General features: G+C 42.0%; 1 protein-coding gene across 18 annotated transcripts in view; it reads left to right on the top strand.

The window, feature by feature from the left end:
• The window catches only part of MAGI2 (membrane associated guanylate kinase, WW and PDZ domain containing 2), a 618868-nt gene extending 604878 nt beyond the window's left edge, over positions 1 to 13990 (top strand). For 15 of the 18 annotated variants that reach the window (XM_081210614.1, XM_081210613.1, XM_081210622.1 and 12 more), the window contains one exon: positions 11009 to 13990. In XM_081210614.1, coding sequence (XP_081066740.1) covers positions 11009 to 11808 — 800 coding nt within the window. In that variant the 3' untranslated portion in view covers positions 11809 to 13990. Of the gene's footprint in view, positions 1 to 2232; positions 2567 to 11008 lie in introns of those variants that run through there. The other 3 variants (XM_081210617.1, XM_081210618.1, XM_081210619.1) reach the window with 3 other exon arrangements.
• Positions 13991 to 18199: the final 4209 nt, after the last annotated feature.

Below are 18199 nucleotides of genomic sequence, written 5' to 3'. Positions count from 1 at the left end.
TTTCAAATATGATATCCAAAATGTTCTTGCCATCTTCTGCCTCTGGGTGAACAGCTATTGAAGGATTTAATAAATAGGTGGTAGCTGGCAGTCTGGAGACAAAACATACCTGAATTGTAAAGTATGTGTAGTGGATTTCTTTATATTTGGTGTTTAAATTCAGTGGGAAATGAACATCGAAGGGGCTAAATAGGAAGATAAAAGAGGGAAGCCTCAAGCTGGCACTACGTAGAAATGTTCTTGTATAAAAGGATTATAAGAAGCCCCACAGTTTGATAAACTGTCTATTGGGATAATTGGAATTTATCATCGCCCCTCCCCTTTTGTAAAGGGATTGTTTTGAAAGTGTTCCCCTGGAGGGTCTCTCTTACAATAGGCACTTGGGAATAGTGCCTTCAGATTAGACCTGCATAATGTTATGACCCCACCAAGCCCAATAAACCCATAAACCATGTAGGGCAGCCCACCACCAGGAAGGGCTTGAAAAAAAAGTCTTGTTTTGTTCTTTGCTGTCCCTTGAGAACCTCAAAAGCGGGAGCAGAGACACTATTGACAAGCCCCCAATACAAGGCTGGTGGACTTTGATTTGTCTATGGTTGGATCACAAGATCTGCAAGCTTGCCGTTGGGTCTGTGTCATGGGATTTGATCTGAGAAGTCCTCTGCCCTGTGATCAGCCTATGGGCAGGATCTGCTGGACGAACGGGCTGCCAGAAAGGCGTAGGAAAGTCTCAACTCCAAGGGATGAGTCTACCGTGTTGCAGAGTGTCCAAGCAGTCAACTGGACACAGAAGAAGACAGAAGATAAAGGAGAATTATACAAGAGCACACTGTACTGCTCCTCTGTCTCCGTGGACAGAAAAACACAGCCTATACTACTGTGTGGGAATTATTTTTGTAGATCTCAAAAGCAAAAGCATCTAAACTAGTTCCCAGAAATTGCTGGCTTGGAAGATCAGTAACCTCACAAACTTTTAGCATGGCATATTACTGCTATGCCTGGTTTTAAGAAGAAGGGGAAAACACCATGTCAGCTCTGGTCATTTTTGGAAAGAGGATAAGGTCCTTCATCCCACAAAAGCATTTATGACAGAACAAATAGACTGAAGCTGAAATCTGAAAGCATTTGATCTGGCATACCAGTAGGAAAGACAAGGAAAAACGAAGAGCTATCTGAGCAGAAAAAAAATAGGCTGAGGAAGAGTGACAGGCCTTCAAGCCAACATTGTTCAAAGCCTTGGCAGGAAATTACAGAATAAGAGGCTGGTAAAAAAAGAAAGGGGGGCACTCTTTCAGCAGAGTATTACATCAAACATAGGCTCACACCTAGTTTTCCAGGTTTTCCTATCTATTAGCTGTTGTTAACTGTTGCTTAATTGATAAGTTCAGGAGTGTTGTCTGTGAAGCTCTGGAAATGTAAACTGCTTATTGGTTGCATTGCTAAATATGCAGACAGAGCGATCCTAGGAGAGGCCAAGGAAGCACAGAGTAGAGGCTCCCTCCCTGGATGCACAGCTCTCCTGACTCCTCCTGAGCAGGGCAGAAGGGGCAGGCAGGGAGGGAGAACGGTTGCCTTGGTCATTAACAGTGGGCTTACGTATGGGCAAAGAAAGCAATCAGCATAAAGGCGCTTATGCCTTCAGGACGGTGGCTAATAAATTGTGCACTACCTAACTCCTAAATTATTCCACGTATGTAATATATAGCCCATTTACTAATTTATTAAAGTTACCCCCTTTATTACATTATTTATGGACCCATCTTATGACTGACTCTAGCTTAATTAGAGTAATAAAAACTAATCCAAAACTCATTATAATTTCAAATTCCACAGCACCTTGTGATATAGTTTTTGCAGCTCTCTTCCTGCTCTGCATAAGCTATATTCTGGCAGGACTTCTTCCTCCCCAGATGGAGTTCATCTGCAGAAGGAAAGGAAATTATTAATAGGAAAGTTGCCTTTTTAGTTACTTTAAAGATGTCAAAGCATTAATGCGAGAAATTGGGGTGGCAAAGCTCGAAATGTGTGATGTACTGGAGCACATGCATGAATCCTTTGACCCCTCTCCATGCAGCCTGCCCTGGTCCTGTGAAGATGCTCTTCCTTTCCCCGCATTGACCAGCCATCAGCTGATGCGGGGGAATAGATTACAGCAATTTTGGCGTCATCAGACTCACTGGGAAGCGGACACGTTAACCTAATTCCCTCCTCCACACTTCTGATTCACCCCAGGTCGCTAATGGAAGCATGTGGACAACAATCTTGCCTGCATCAAGAGCGCTGGAACGGGGGCAGGTTAAAGTTTGGGACAGGAAGATGTGGAAGAAGTGGTGTGTGCATGTTGTAAGCGGGGACAAGGGGTTGAAGATGGTGTTGAAAAATCATAATACTTCATTCTTCCGTCATGATTCACAAGTTAGAACTTAACGTGAATAACTGTGAGAAAAATAAAAGGAAAAGTTCAATAGAGGTTTCATGCTAATTCTGCAATTATTTTCTTTCTTATCTATCATCATCTTTCAGATAATGAGACCCAAAAGGATATCTTTTCCTGTTCCTGAGTGTGTAAAGTTGCTGTTCAATAATAAAAAATAATAATGTGGAAAAGAAGTCTCACTGCTTTTTAGAATGTTCTTGTTCCATTAGAATCAATTCCACCTGCAGCTGAAATGAGTTTTGATCCATTGGTATCCATCTCATGGATATGCTGGTTGGATCGTTCATTTTCCCTCACTGTGATGGGTTTTTTTGTAGAACATTTATCTTTATTCCTTGTGAAGCTAGTCTTTTGCTTTCCAACATAATACTTACAATGTATGTGGAGCATTAAGGATTTTTCTAGAGACTGTAGTGTTTGAGCTGTCATTTCAAAAACGTTGGTTGCAAAAAGGGAATTGGCGATCTCTTTGAATGAAGACAACTTAAGGACCATAGAGCACTCTCTCAGCAAAGACTTTCCTTTGTCTATTACTGCTCTCACCTTTCTCAAACAGGGGGAAAAAATGTAAAGATGCAAGGAAGGAACAAGGTTTATTCTAATGTGCAGCTAGACACATTTTATTCAGTGTCAATATATGTGTGCAGTGTGAAATCGTTTTTTGTGCAGTTAGGCAAAAGGGATTTAATAAGGAGCTAAATAGTTTCTTAAAAAGTAAATGAAAAGAGATAAATAGAAACAGAAAATGAAAACGAATACTGGTTCCTTTCATATCTTCATAAGCTTATAATAATAGTGTGTATTGGGACTATTTACTTGACTAGTAAAAAGCATTTATTGATTCATATTTAATTTCGCTACAAACAGTGTATGTAGGTATGCAAAGCAGCTGAAGGCAAACCACAGAGAGAGAGTCCCCTGGTTACATTCTGAGGCACCACACGTGTTGGTGAAATCGTGTATAATGGAAACGCATTGAAAAAGCCTGCAAACCGCCTGTTCTGCCCCCGTTCCTCCCTCCTAGTGATGTTTCAGTGAAATCTGAAACACCCAGCAATTCTGGGCTGCATCAATAGGAGTCTAGCATCTAGATCAAGGGAAGTAATAGTGCCACTGTATTCTGCTCTGGTCAGACCTCGCCTGGAGTACTGTGTCCAGTTCTGGGCACCACAGTTCAAGAAGGACACAGACAAACTGGAAAGTGTCCAGAGGAGGGCAACCAAAATGGTCAAAGGCCTGGAAACGATGCCTTATGAGGAATGGCTAAGGGAGCTGGGCATGTTTAGCCTGGAGAAGAGGAGGTTAAGGGGTGATATGATAGCCATGTTCAAATATATAAAAGGATGTCACATAGAGGAGGGAGAAAGGTTGTTTTCTGCTGCTCCAGAGAAGCGGACACGGAGCAATGGATCCAAACTACAAGAAAGAAGATTCCACCTAAACATTAGGAAGAACTTCCTGACAGTAAGAGCTGTTCGACAGTGGAATTTGCTGCCAAGGAGTGTGGTGGAGTCTCCTACTTTGGAGGTCTTTAAGCAGAGGCTTGACAACCATATGTCAGGAGTGCTCTGATGGTGTTTCCTGCTTGGCAGGGGGTTGGACTCAATGGCCCTTGTGGTCTCTTCCAACTCTATCATTCTATGATTCTATGATTCTATCTTTATGACGTTTCCAGGTCACTTCCGGGTTCGGCGTGATGCACGTATTGTGCATATATTGTGCACGTATTGTGCGGCAATGGAGGGGGGCCTGCCTGTAATTGCAGTGCTCAGTAACATCCCTGTTCAGCATCAGAGAGTTAGAGGTGTTTGAGCTGTTATTTTAATGCATGTGCAACAAGGGCGTAGTGGCTGCCAGGCCCTTGCAGAGGTTGTCTGAGGCCCAGGGCAGGAGTCTCGTTAGAAGAAAGCCATAAATTCAAACCCAAAAGCAGCGTGGGCAAGTGTAGCTGGCTGCCCTCGCCTTGCCCTCCGCACAGGCCTGGCAGCTGCTCTCCTTCTGGAGAGACTCAGACCCAGGGAGGCTGTGTGAACAACAGGATCAGCCGTGGAGAGACAAAGAAGAGAGAAGTTGAACTAAGCAATATCTTAAATCACGATGGAAGGATTTGGGGCTGGAGTGGCTTTTTGTTGCTTGTTCTTAATTGAACAAAGTCTGCTAAGTGTTTCCCAGGCCATCATCAAAACAAGCTTGTAATATATCTTTTTACAGGCTTTTTTTTAAAGTAGCGTCTTCCAGGGCTGTGATGTGGAAGCAGCAAAACAAAGCCGGTTGTGACTCAAAGATCTGATTGAGCAAAGGTTGCAGGAAACCCTAGTTACAAGAATAGCTGGTGTGCTGAGATTTCAAGCCGAAAGGCTGAAATGAAACAAATTCTTTGTGATCTATGACACCATCCCAACCTTAGCATTGTGGTCTTTACTAGCTGCATCTGCAGTAGAGAGTAAAATCCACCGCCTTTCTGGCAATTGCATAGACAGAACATTCTGGGACGTGCTTAGAGGCTGATGTAGAGCTGGCCAGGGCCGGGGCTAAGAGCATGAGCTATAAATCAGGAATTCTGTGGTTGAAATCTCTCCTCAGCTTGTTCATTAGCAGCACCACATTTAGGGCAGTGTGTATGGTTCCCCCACACAGAGCGCTGAGCCAAGGGGGCGCAAAATAATGATAAATAAAAAAAGGAATTATTGTGAAAATAAGAATTATGTAGGGGATTTCCCCAACTGATGTCCTCCCTCAGCTCACTATATTACCAAAGTCTGTCCCTGATCTTAGGTAGGCAATTCTCTTTTGACCTCAACTCCAGTTTACTGTTGTAAATATTAAATAATACCAATAATAATAATATCCCTTTTGGTCACTGCAAGATCTGGGATTCCATAACTGTAGGAGGGAGAACAGAAAAGGGCAGGAGCTAAATATTAGTTCCCTGTGATTTTGTCCATGACATGAATTCCATGGATGTCTAAGCTAGAACTTCTCACCCCTGTAACTTCATTCAAATTGTGACCTTACACTGCATTCCTGGGTAGATTTGTCTCAGGGGATTGCCCAGTGTAGATGATCCAAAGTTATTAAATGTTTTCAATCTCATGCCTGTGAACTATGGAAGCCGTGAGGTCCTGGGGTTAGAATTTAGGGTTTAGCTCTAAGAAATGTAGATTCAAATCCCCACTTAGGTGTGACTCTCCCTTCGTGGCGTCTCAACAAGTCACTGTCTTATTAGACAAAAGTCTCAGTGAAACAGACAGGCCACTCTTAATGCCCTGGAGAGAAGATTTAAAGTATTTGTTTATTTATTAAGACATTTATATAGCTTTCTCAAGACCATAGGGTGTTTTAAACTTAATAAACAATGTACTATACATTCCTAATATAACTTTCATAATACCAAATTAAAACAGTCAGTTATATAAATACAATTCATAATAATGTGCAATATATAATACATAAATAAGAAGCAGTGTCCAATTATTCATAATGTCAAATCAGCAATATAGGAAATTCTCCAAGATCCAGCCCATAGAAACAAATTGTTGTTCACCATGTCACAGTTTCTGTGCTTCTAGTCAGAAACACTGCTAAAACATTCATCTGATGTTTGATAGGATTGCAGGAGCTGTGAAGGAAAAGATACTCTATTTCATTTATGTCTGTGCAAAGTGTTTAAGAATAAAAACCTCAGAAATACTACCAAATGTCCCCAGAATTTTCCTGTAAGCACAGAAAGAGAAAAATCATTAATCCAATGGCTCTAAAGCGTAAAATTGTGCATTTTTCATGTTTAGATATGTTATGAAAAGCAATCATCTTAGTAATGGTTGAACAATTCCAAATGAGCCATTATGTTTTGAGCAGAGCTCTTTAAAGGTTTTCCTTCTGAGCAGCAAATCACTTGATCTTAATGGCCTATGATACACCCTAGAGATTTTGAATTCCCCATCCCCAAAACAACACAGGTAACAGTGGTGATGATGATGATGATGATGATAAAAAACAGCAAAGGTGGTAATAATTTCCTGTGTACCCTCAGCTAGAGAAAGAGGAAGGCTGGAAGTCATAGGTTCACAGGCAGGTCATCAGATCAAGAGAATTTTCACCTGGGTCTCAGGCAGGCAGGATTTGAGGGCAACATGCTAAACCAAGCCGTAGTTTAGCTCAGTAAGGTACAGCAGCCAAGTGGCCACATGTTCACACATTCACACATACCAATGGTTTGACTTAGTGCGACGTGCAAACCAGCCATTGTATTCCCGTGTGCCAAGCAGAGTAGAAGTATCTGCTCACATTCCCCTTGTTCTCCTCCCTGTCATCTTCTCACTGTAAAATGTTGGAGTCTAAGCCCCTTGGGGCTTGTTACTAAGTATAATATGAGGCGGAAGGGATTCAAATCTGATAGATAGCTCTGCACATGCATATAATTCATGAAACTAAGTTTGTGCCTGATAATTATTTATACGTGAACGATAATTTGGTACAGCCTTGGATCAGTAGATACTGATTAGAGCTGCAACTGGTGTGGAGTTTTCCCTTCCCCTTCTTCAATAATGATTTGGAGAGGCAGATTAATGGAGTTGTTTGTTAACTGCCTTTATGAAGATGGATGTTTTTAAATAGAGCTCTTCCATTTTTTTTTTATTGATTTGTTCCATGAGAAAATAAAAGCAAGCTAGCACACAAATAAACGAAAGAAAATAGCGCACAAAGAAAAGAATAGCGAAGAAAAGAAAAAGAAAGAATACATAAAATTGTAGTTTTTACATCAACAATTTACATAACCATCCCTTTCAAGACTTCCTTCAGCTTGTCCGTAAATCATTCGTAGTAATAATTAAAGTTACGCATTTCCTAGCTTATATTGTCATTATACATTTCTCTGTCTCCTATTTTCTTTGCACAATAACTCTTAATCTTTCACAGTGCGTCTCTGAATCCCATTAGTGTTGTTTGTCCCTCACTAATATATTCCAGATAGTCTACATACTTTCCCCAATCCTTGATGAACTTTTGGTCTCTTATATACCTGACTTTTCCTGTCAATTTATCCAACTCCGCGTAGTCTAGCAACTTTGATCTCCACTCCTCCACCGTTGGTATTTCCTGCTGTTTCCACTTCTGGGCTAATATTACCCTTGCTGCTGTGACTGCATAGTATACTAATCTACGATCCATCTTTTTTATCTCGTGCCCTAATATCCCTAATAGGAAAATTTCTGGTTTCTTTATGAATTTATATTTTAGGATCTTCTTTAGTTCAATGTATATTTTTTCCCAAAACTGTTTCACTTTTCCACACTCCCACCACATGTGGTAAAAGGAGCCCTCTTTGTCCTTGCATTTCCAGCACTTATTATCCACCTTATACATTTTCGATAATTTCACAGGTGTTAAATACCACCTGTAGAACATCTTCATGACATTTTCCTTTATCGTTATGCACGCCGTAAAGTTTAGCCCATCCTTCCAAAGTTTCTCCCAGTCCTCGAATTGTATACTATGACCTACGTCCCTAGCCCAGCGGATCATTACCGATTTGACTTCCTCATCCCCTAGATTCCAGTCCAACAGCATCCTATACATTTTAGATATTATTTTCACTTCGTTGTTTATAATCTCCATCTGAAATTTGGAATCTTTGTCTGCATAGCCACTTTCTTTGATATCTTTTCTAAACATCTCATTAACCTGAAAATGATGTAGCCAATCATATACATGCTCCTTGACTTGCTCGTATGGTTTTAGTTTCCATTTCCCATCTTCCTTGATTAGTAGTTGACTATATAGTGCCCAATTACTTCTCATATTAATAGTCTTCACACTCATTACTTCAAGAGGTGATAGCCAATGGATGTGAGGGTGATCTGGCTGCGACATCTGTCACCCCATTGATCGCCAGGGTTGATTCGGCTGATCTGACTGGCTAGGCGGGTGTCCCCTTCCTCCCTCACCGCTCCATGTGCGTCCCTCCTGAAGCTGCGCGCTCGGTGGAAGAGGACGACCATCCCAGATAGAAGGAGTGTGCCGTTCTTCGGTCAAGGGTATACGATAGCTGCGCTCCCCTGCTAGAACCTCCAAACAAGCTCAAGGTCCATTTAAATAGAGCTCTGTTTAATTTTCGCCTTCATTTTGAAGGCAAGCTGTATTCTTTCAAGGGATGTGAAAACCACCCCCTGAGTAGGGAATGCATGACTGTCCATTTCAGTTTCTCTCTGTTTCTTGTTTTTCTAATCTAAAGTTCAGTTCTCTACATTCCCATATCAGTTTGCAATTAAAAAACAAACCATGTTCTCATGAAAACTCACCAGCTTTTTAGTGTGAATTTCTTCTAAGACACACATTTTTGTATGCAACTTGCATCCAATTTTGTATCCAGTCATAGAATTAATTCTAAGATACAGGTTTTGCAAAGCAATTTTCTGTAATAGAATGCATTTTATGCATACTTTACCATAGCATATGCATATTTGTACAGATTATTGGGCTGAAGAACTGCACTGCAAAATTCAAAAAAGTGTAAATTTTGAATGATGACTGTGTTTTGTTTCATGTCTTGCTTCAAAAGAAACATGTGGATTTTGTGGGTTTGCTCTAAGGTATGAACTGAGTCAAATTTCACCCTCCCATTCCTACCCACAAGAAAACTCTGTTTTCCACTTTGTGCTGTTTTCACACCTATTTTTGAAAACATTGTTTCCCTGGTCCCGTGCTACTTCGGTAGCAAACTTATATGTTCATCCAGCCCATCGGGATCATGTAGTGACTGTTATGTCATCACAGCGCTATTCAGATTTGGCTGCATGGTGACATCAGGGAAGCTGGATGAAGATGTAGCTCAGATTTTGCCAGGTTCTAGATTGAACATGGCATGCACCAGAGGGGCCTCACTGCAGGTGTTTGCCTTGAGCCCAAAGGAGCCTCCAGCCGATGGGCCTAAAGGCAAAAACATATTTTTACTCACACAGGTAACAAGTGAATGGACATACTCTGAAGCACTGCTCTAAATTGACTTTTGCTTATTAAGTGGGCTCTGATGAGTAGGATGTACCTATATTCAGATGCACTCTCATATTCCCAGATGTTTATATGGAACATCTCTCTCTCTTTTGCCATCTGTAGTTAAGTTCATCACCATTGCGCAATCCAGCACAGCAAAGGTAATAGAGGTGCCTCCCATTTCCCCCGGGAGCATTTTAACATCTTTTTGGGCATCACCAAGTCTATGGGTACAAGAATGTTCACAAAACCCACCCACCCCAGTTCAGTTCATCTTATTTTTTTAAGTGGATTGGCAAAGATTTTCCCACTATATTCCACTGATGTGTCATTTTGTCTCACATCTGTCCATAACAGCTGCAGAAACAAGGAGCTGCAACTCAGAATGTGTGAATTCAGGAACATACCTCACTATGTCCATATTATGTGAATGAGACGTATTCTTGAATGCACACATTTGGAAATGTGGCTCCTTGCTTTTTTGTTTGCTTGCAAGTTTTTGGCCTTTTACAACACAGCAGCATCCATGTTTATTTGGAAGTACATATCATTGTGTCCAATGAAGCTTACTTCCACGTAAGGGTGCAAAGAATTGCAACCTTAACAAAATAAATTGCTTAATTACAGAAAATCATAACACCTGCCCATAACACCACAGCCAATGTGTTAGATCCAGTCTTAAGTTAGTTGGTCTTTAGACCCATTTAGATAAATGGGGCAAGTTAGTTGTGACTTAAGTTTGAGTGGTTTCAATGTGAACTAGCTTCAACTAACATAGTCTGTATTCAGCTAAATCAGTCTTTTTTCATATATAGAAGTGCTTTCTTTGTGTGACATGTGTAACATTTGAAGTGGCCACAAAATGATCACAGGATCTGCAGAGCAGTCCATAATGGCAGCAAGAACATTAACAAGCCATTATGAGCTGTGGTTATTTTAGAAGAGCAAGGACAGTGCTTTCAGTGAATTACAAAATAGATAGCGCTCCAGTATGAATTTATCTCCATTCTGTAGGGTGCATAGCATAATGGTTAATCCAGCCTATTTTTACCAGTGTTTTTATTCATAGCAAAGTTGAGCCTATGTGTTTAAGGGTCAAACTACACACGATGTAGGAATTCCCTGATTGGAGCTCTCAGCGTCTTTTTATTTTAGAAAGAGCAATCATGAGAAATGGTTTGGGGGATAAATTGGATTAGGCTTATGGCACTGAGGGAAGGAGGGAGGGTCTGTCTACACTTTGCCCCTTGAATCAGTTCCCTAACTTAAAGTGCCCCAGAAAGCTGCAGAGCAGGTGAGCAGGTAAAGGAGATGGGAATTCCAGTCACAATTTCCATGTCATGTGTAGCCCGCTGACCCTAAGAAGCTAACACTTAGAGCTGTTCACAATGTTCCAAAGTCAATGATCACTATTTCCATTGGCATGATTTGTCTTGGTTCCCCACTTCCTCTCACCTAAGGGGGAGACTTACACCTGAAAAAAATGTCTCTAGAGTTTAAATTTAACTACTAGGAATTGTGATGCAGATTCAGTGCAAGAGCAGTGGAAATAACTGTTGTTCCTTTTTGTTGCAACAGACGAACCAAACTCCTGGAGTTCTCCCTCTGCCACCTCCCCAGGTCTGCCGGAAGTAACTATTTCCCTTGATGACATTGTCTCACCATTATCTTCATCACATCTAGCCCAACCCTCTGACCCTTCCCGCCAGATAAACCCAGAGCCAACATGGGATATCAAGAGGGAACATGATGTAAGAAAACCAAAGGAGCTTTCAGCAAATGGCTACAAAAAGAAAAGGGTAGGTGAGCAGAGAGAGAGGTCTGCAAGTCCTAAAAAGGTAGACAGGTCAAAGCACGAAGAGGCTTCTCGGAAAGGAAGCTCAGAAGGCAAGGGTAAGGCTGGCGAAAGCGGCCGGCCGGTGTCAGAAAGCAAGGCGGTTGGACTGAGCACAATGGCCGAGGCTGCGGTACGAGATCTTGGGTGTGCAGGAACCAATGATGAACTGGCCGGGAGATCCAAGTGGATGGAAAGCAAAAGAGGAGGATCGCTCGGTGCAAAAGATCACAGTGCCACAGCTGCCCCAGGGAAGAAGTTGGCTGCAGCTTCCGAACACGTCAAGCTCGATTCCATTGGTGCTACAAAGACATACAGTAGCAATAGCAGCAGCTCGCATGGAAGTGACACGGATCACAGCCAGAAGGAATCTGAACGGAAGCTCAGTGAGTTCCCACGGAAGGGACACCTCCACTCCATTAGCACACGTAGCACGAACACGACAGCCCGGAAGGCAACTGTCTCACCAGGACCATGGAAGATTCCTGGTTCTGACAAGCTACCTGATGTACTAAAATCTGGCACTTCAGCTATGAGCAGATAAATCAGGGACTGTTGCCTTCTAACTGTTTCGCAGTGATGCAGAACAACCTTCTTAGCGTCTGTCTCACATTGATTTACTTTAATTTATTTTAACTGTCACACACACACATACATGCTCAAAACACTGAGAAATGGAAACAATAACATGTATTTCCATGACAGCGTGCATAGCATCCTAATAAGTTGAAGCAGCATATAGTCACACAGTATTTAAATGTGACCCTAAAGTCCCCCAGTTTCATTTCAGAGACTTTGGCAGCTATGGAAGAAACCAAAATAATATGAAGGACAGTCAACCACAAGAACAGTGCAGTGTAGCTTTAGTATGTTGTTTTCCACTGCATGAAGGACTTTGGATTTTCGTTCAAACTTTATATCAAGAAACTGGAAGAAGTTAGAGCAATCACAAACTGGAACATCGCCTTAAATAAAACTGCACGGAGAAAGCTAAAAGTGGAAAAAGAAATCTTTTATCTGAGTTAAATGTTGTAAATAAATTGTTCTCAACATATCCAGACAGGGGTTTGAAGCATTTGAAATTGTATATCCATGACATGTCTCCACTGTTAACACTTTGGAAAAGATCACCCAAAAACAGTAGCATAATTCGTTATGCAAGGTGTGCAATCCTAGTGGATTAGCTGGTGCGATACCATTTCTACTGCCATTTTTGTGAACAACCCATATTTCTGTATGTTGGGGTGGAATTGTATCCACAAACCTAGCCTCAAAAAGGAGATTGCCACAGGTTACTCACACTCCCCCCCCATGCACCAGGATTACTTGGTACCATACAAATTTTGACATGCAGAACTGTAACATGCAGTTCCCAGACCACTATGATGAGAAGGTGATTCTTGAAAGATTGAAAAATGCAGTTTCCTTTCAGAAAGCCTCCATCTCCTGCAGGAACTATTAATTGCCTCAACACTTGTCCAACTCTCATTTAACACAACTATCCTTGAGTTTTTGTCTCCCATCACACGCTAAGAAATTCTAAGGCAGAGCTCCAAGAGACATCCTCATCCGTTATCTGAAGTCATATATACATCAGGCATCCAGCTCTTATCTTGTGTCCATATTTTTATTCAGGACATTCTTGCTTTTAACTTTCGAATCTCAAGTGCCATGAGAACATTTCAACCCACGCCAGTGAAGTACAGCTTCTCCAATGAGCTCCATTAATCACTTCTTTATCCCTGAGAGGTTTGCTATTTTCCCAGCAACAGCAATACAAACAACAGCAACTCGGTAATAATGTGGGAGTTTTTTTAATAAACAAAAAAATCACCAAGATAACTCTGCTTAGGAAGGATGTGTTTGGCAAACTCTCGTGTAACTGGGGAATACATTGCTCGATGATGGAGCAAAAATCCTGTTGGTGGAAGTTTTGATTTGGAGAAGGCTGTGAGGCAGTGATGGGATGTTAGCCATTCTGGTGATGGGCAGCGCAGGAGAACAGCTTCTTGCTAGCTCTCCCAGCTTCATTTTTCCTCCAGGAGATACGGAGGCAGCGTTCTACCATAGTTGGGAAAAGTCAAAAGAAAGGATTTTGCACCTTTTAAACAAGATGCTTATTTTAAGAACTAGTCCCATTATAATTTTTTAAGAAAGCACAAAGATATGTAGCTGTTTACAAAATATATATATATATAGTTTTTAATTAAGAAATTAGAGATATATCTTTATCCTCCAACCTAGACATTTGGCATAATTCGCTGTTAATTTATTAAATCTGGATGTTGGACAAAATTTCCCTAATCCAAATGGAAATGCACATCCATCAATATTATTTCCTATGTATAATGAACAGAAACAAACAGCAATGGGGAGTAAATAGTTGAGATTATGCTTGCATAAACTCCGATTTGCACAGTGCCCAGCAAATCCTTGTGCAGTAATTGCTTTATGCGGTTGTAATTGATAACCTGTGAAGACAGCACATCATCTAAACCCCATTCCAAATAATATTTCTGTGTAGTGTTAGCTGTGAATTTACCTTGTACAGCTCTATCGCTATAAATATAATTCCATGTATTAATAGTCACAGAAAGGCTGTGAGTGAGCAACTATTTTTATGAAACGCACCACTATGGATAAATTAACTTTTACAGAAATCTTGTTTACTGTATGATATTCTAAACCACTCAAATAAAATATATATCCAAGAATCTTTTTCCCAACTTATGCTGTGTAATAATTTTTTTATTGGGGGGGGGGAGATATATCATGAAAATACTGTTTGTCTCCATGCACATCCCACTGCAAAGAGAGTGCCATTTTTCTATATGACAACCAAGCCATCACACACTTTAAAACCAACCTGTAGATTGAGCCTTTGAAACCAACCTATAGATTGTAGCTGTGGTGTCGGTGCAGAATTGGGCCTCGACAGAAGGGGAGGAAGGATTAACCCATAACGCACTCAACAAAAATCCCTCCCCAAATCTGCTATTTAGCACAGGAGGAACAATCTCGCTGGCCTGACATGCACAATCTGAATATATGGAAAACTGGCAGCTGATACACATGATCTCAGCGTATCCTGTTTGGTCTGTACGCAGAACCCCACAGTTATCGCTCTGAATGGCTTCTCTCATTTCCCTGCCACCCCATTATATGCAATATAATGCCTAAAGCAATGTTCTAGTGGTGCAGCTTTCTACGTGACTCGGGTGACGTGGGAACCATTAAACACTGCTCCTCTCTACACTTTCTGGGTCTTATGAAAATCCGAGGGTGCCTATCAATGCTGACATGGGTGGGTGCCGCCTGCAGGCCCCGCGACTTCTCAGGCTAACCCAGAAGCTCATGGAAGAACAACGCAAAAGCAGCAGCCACACCGTCAACATCAGGCAGTGAGGACAAGGATTCCACCACGGCACCCCCATGAAGTACATTGTTATTATTTCACATAGCTATCAACCCCCCCCCCCCCATAGTGGATAAAATACCAAATTACAAGTCAGTGAACAAAACCCACTATTGGCCAAGTGGAATTTAATACTCACAGAAGAAAATTTGCTATTGCATTAACCCGCAGCCTGGTTTCACTCAGGACATGAATGTACACAGTAGATTCCCCACATACTATACAGCCCCTCTTACACTGAAGTTGTCCACATGTATCTGCTGCAGAACTTAATTAAAAGGAGCTTACCAGCCCCGTATGGTAGTATTGCTCTGCTGCCTGCATAAAAATTCCCTAGCATTTTAGTGATTTCCCCCCCTAATGTATACATGTTTTGATGCAGTTTTTGACTGGCATACACATGTTTGCAAGCAATTTCTCCTACTGTAATGCATTTTTGCATGTTCGTTTCACTAAATATTATTATTATGCATACTTTCACCTAATATGTGCGTTTTTGTTGACACTGGTTGAAGAACTGCATTGCAAAATTCAGCAAAGTGCGAATTTTTAAGGCTGACTGTTTCGGTTCTCATAGTTCACCTTTGAATACAAATGGAATAAAATTTCTCCCCCCTCCCTAGGCAGAACCCATCCTCCCTCAATCCCAAGTTTCATCTTCTCCCCTCCCAGCAGGATTGCCATATGTCTGGAATTTCCCAGACATAGCTGAGATTCGGCTGTTGGAAAGGGTGTCCAGGTGGAAATTGCTGAAATATCCAGGAAAATCCGGACATATGGCAACCCGTGTCGGAAGTATAGCTTTTGATGACTTTCTTTGAAATAGCTTTAAAACTAGTTCTTTTTTTGAGATTTCGCAAAAAGAAAAAGGAAAAGCTGAACAACATTTGTGTCCAGATTTTCCACTTTTTGAAATATGGCAACCCTAGGTAAGCATTACAGTCAGAGCTGATGACAAAGTCTCCATGAGTTCTGTTTTTCTTTTGGATCTCTGGTTTAGTAAATAGTTCATAGTTCACCCAAGGTCATTAAACAATCATGGCCATCAGTGTGCCCACGTACAGAATACAAAGCCTTTCTGTTTGCTAATGTTTCATTTCGCTTTGACCTGCTTCCATCAAATATTTGAGGGGTGTGACAAAGGGGCACCTTGACTTTGAAGTGACATTTGCCGCAATCTGGGGGATTAATAATGCAATTATTAATCAGAGATTGCTGGGCTACCAACCCTGAGTCTACATATTAAATTGAATTTCTAAAGAAAATCTTTTAGCACCTGTTAGAGACATTTCTTCAAAGGAATGAATTTATTGTTTGCTCAGGTGTGCAAACATCTTGGCCCTACAAGAGCTGATTATATATCCTGCTTAAGATCAGCCTGACTGGAAGGGATTCCTGCGCCTAGTATTAAGGTATCTTTTCCAGTTTTCCTTAATATTTACATTTTATCCAAAAAGCAAGAACTAAACCAGTCATCTGAAGGGACATTAGCAAGTCTGCCTGATTTCCCCAGAGCTCTGGGTTTCCCCACAGTCCCCTCGGGTTGGCACTACACTGATGAGGAACTGGGGGGGGGGAGTTGTGGGTGCTTAACACTTTTGTAGATAGTCATGTCTCCCCTTCACCCTCACCTACAACTGTTCCTGCAGTTGGGCTCATAAGACAAGATGTCTGTAGGATGGTCAATGCATGGGGACATCTTGGGAAAGGTTGCATAGGAGAACCCATTGGTGGCAGCAAGGGTGTGGGTGGGTGAATTAAGCATTTCCCCTGTTTCCTGCTATGTCTTCCAGCAAAAATTGTACCCTTCCCAACTGCTTTAGACATTTTTGTTAGCTCCCCAGTCCCTGTTCTGCTGTAAAACATCTTTTTTTTTATTATTATTATTATTATTATTATTATTATTATTATTATTATTATTTATACCCCACCCATCTGGCTGGGCCTCCCCAGCCACTCTGGGCGACTTCCAACAAAATATTAAAATACATCAAACATTAAAAGCTTCCCTGAACAGGGCTGCCTTCAGATGTCTTCTAAAAGTCTGGTAGTTGTTTTTCTCTTTGACATCTGGTGGGAGGGAATTCCACAGGGCAGGCGCCACGACCGAGAAGGCCCTCTGCCTAGTTCTCTGTAGCTTCACTTCTTGCAGTGAGGGAACTGCCAGAAGGCCCTTGGCGCTGGACCTCAGTGTCCGGGCAGAACGATGGGGGTGGAGACGCTCCTTCAGGTATACTGGAGCCTTTTGTTTTATCAATAAATTGTGGGTTTCAGGACGGGTGGGTGTTGTCTGAAGAGAACTTTTGCTTCACAACTGAGGTGCAGAATGTTTCTTGAAAAACTGTCCTCTTTTGCTCCTGCCCCCGTCCCTGCCTGTTGCAAGTGTCTAGCAAGCATGATTTGCTAGTGAGGGCAAGTAGCATAGTCCTCATTCTGCTCACTAGATAGCATCTCTGTGATATATAGTACTATATATGTAGTGAGATACACACACACACACACACACACACACACACACACACACACACCATTCATGAGGGCAATGTTTCTTGTCCTTATCCTGATGACAGGGACTGGGCAGAGGAGGAAGGGTGGAGACTGCCTCCCCAGCCTGACCCTTCCAGAAAAAAGGAAGGCAGTTCAGAATTACAACAGGGGTCTGAGGGACGTCACAGCACAGAAGCAGATGAGGGGGAAAGTTGGGAAATAATGAGAGAGGAGAGGGAGGAAGAGGAAGCACAAGGAGGGCAACAGCTGATGGAAAGCGTTCCAGATCCCCCCTCCCAGAACCCGGCAAGCCTTGAAAGTAGGAGAGCAAAGGGTTGAGAAGCAAAGGGCCCTAGCGCCACCCACAGGGGAGAAGGTGAGGAATGAGGAAGTGGGAGAAATGGGGGGTGGAAAGTCGCTCAGGACAACGCCATTATTCCAAGGGACTGCATTCCAAGCCTCTCTGTGTAAATATTGAATAAAAAGTACCGTATTTTTTGCACCATAACACTCACTTTTTTCCTCCTGAAAAGTAAGGGGAAATGTGTTATGGAGGGAATGCCTACGGGTGGCATGCCTACGGATTTTCCTCCTCTAAAAACTACGTGCGTGTTATGGTCGGGTGCGTGTTATAGAGCGAAAAATACGGTATATAGTAACGTCTTTTCCTTGTCTTACCCATTCCTGGCAACCTGTCATGGGGGTTGGTTGGTTCCTCTGCCGCCTGACACCTGGGCGAGAGCTAGCCAATGCAATACCCCCAAATGTACTACAACTCTTATCGTTGGGCATCCTGTCTGGGTTTGAAGGGAGTTGTAGTCGTACAGCACCTGAAAGGCTCCCAGCTCCCCATTCTCACTCTAGGATATAATGGGAGGGGAAATATGATGGTCAGCAGACACAAAAACTTTACAGAGCCCCATTATCTGTGGTGACGACTTCACTGCTGGCTTTACCTTCTTTCACTGCCGCACCTGAGAATCTCCAAAATGAGAATTGCCAACTGCTGACTGCAGAGAAGGGTGGTACTGAG

Source organism: Podarcis bocagei (genome assembly GCF_964188305.1).
Source record: "Podarcis bocagei genome assembly, chromosome: 10".
In the NCBI taxonomy this organism is placed as follows: Eukaryota; Metazoa; Chordata; class Lepidosauria; order Squamata; family Lacertidae; genus Podarcis; species Podarcis bocagei.
Note: the sequence above shows the minus strand (reverse complement) of the source record. Positions and strands in the feature narration are given on the sequence as shown.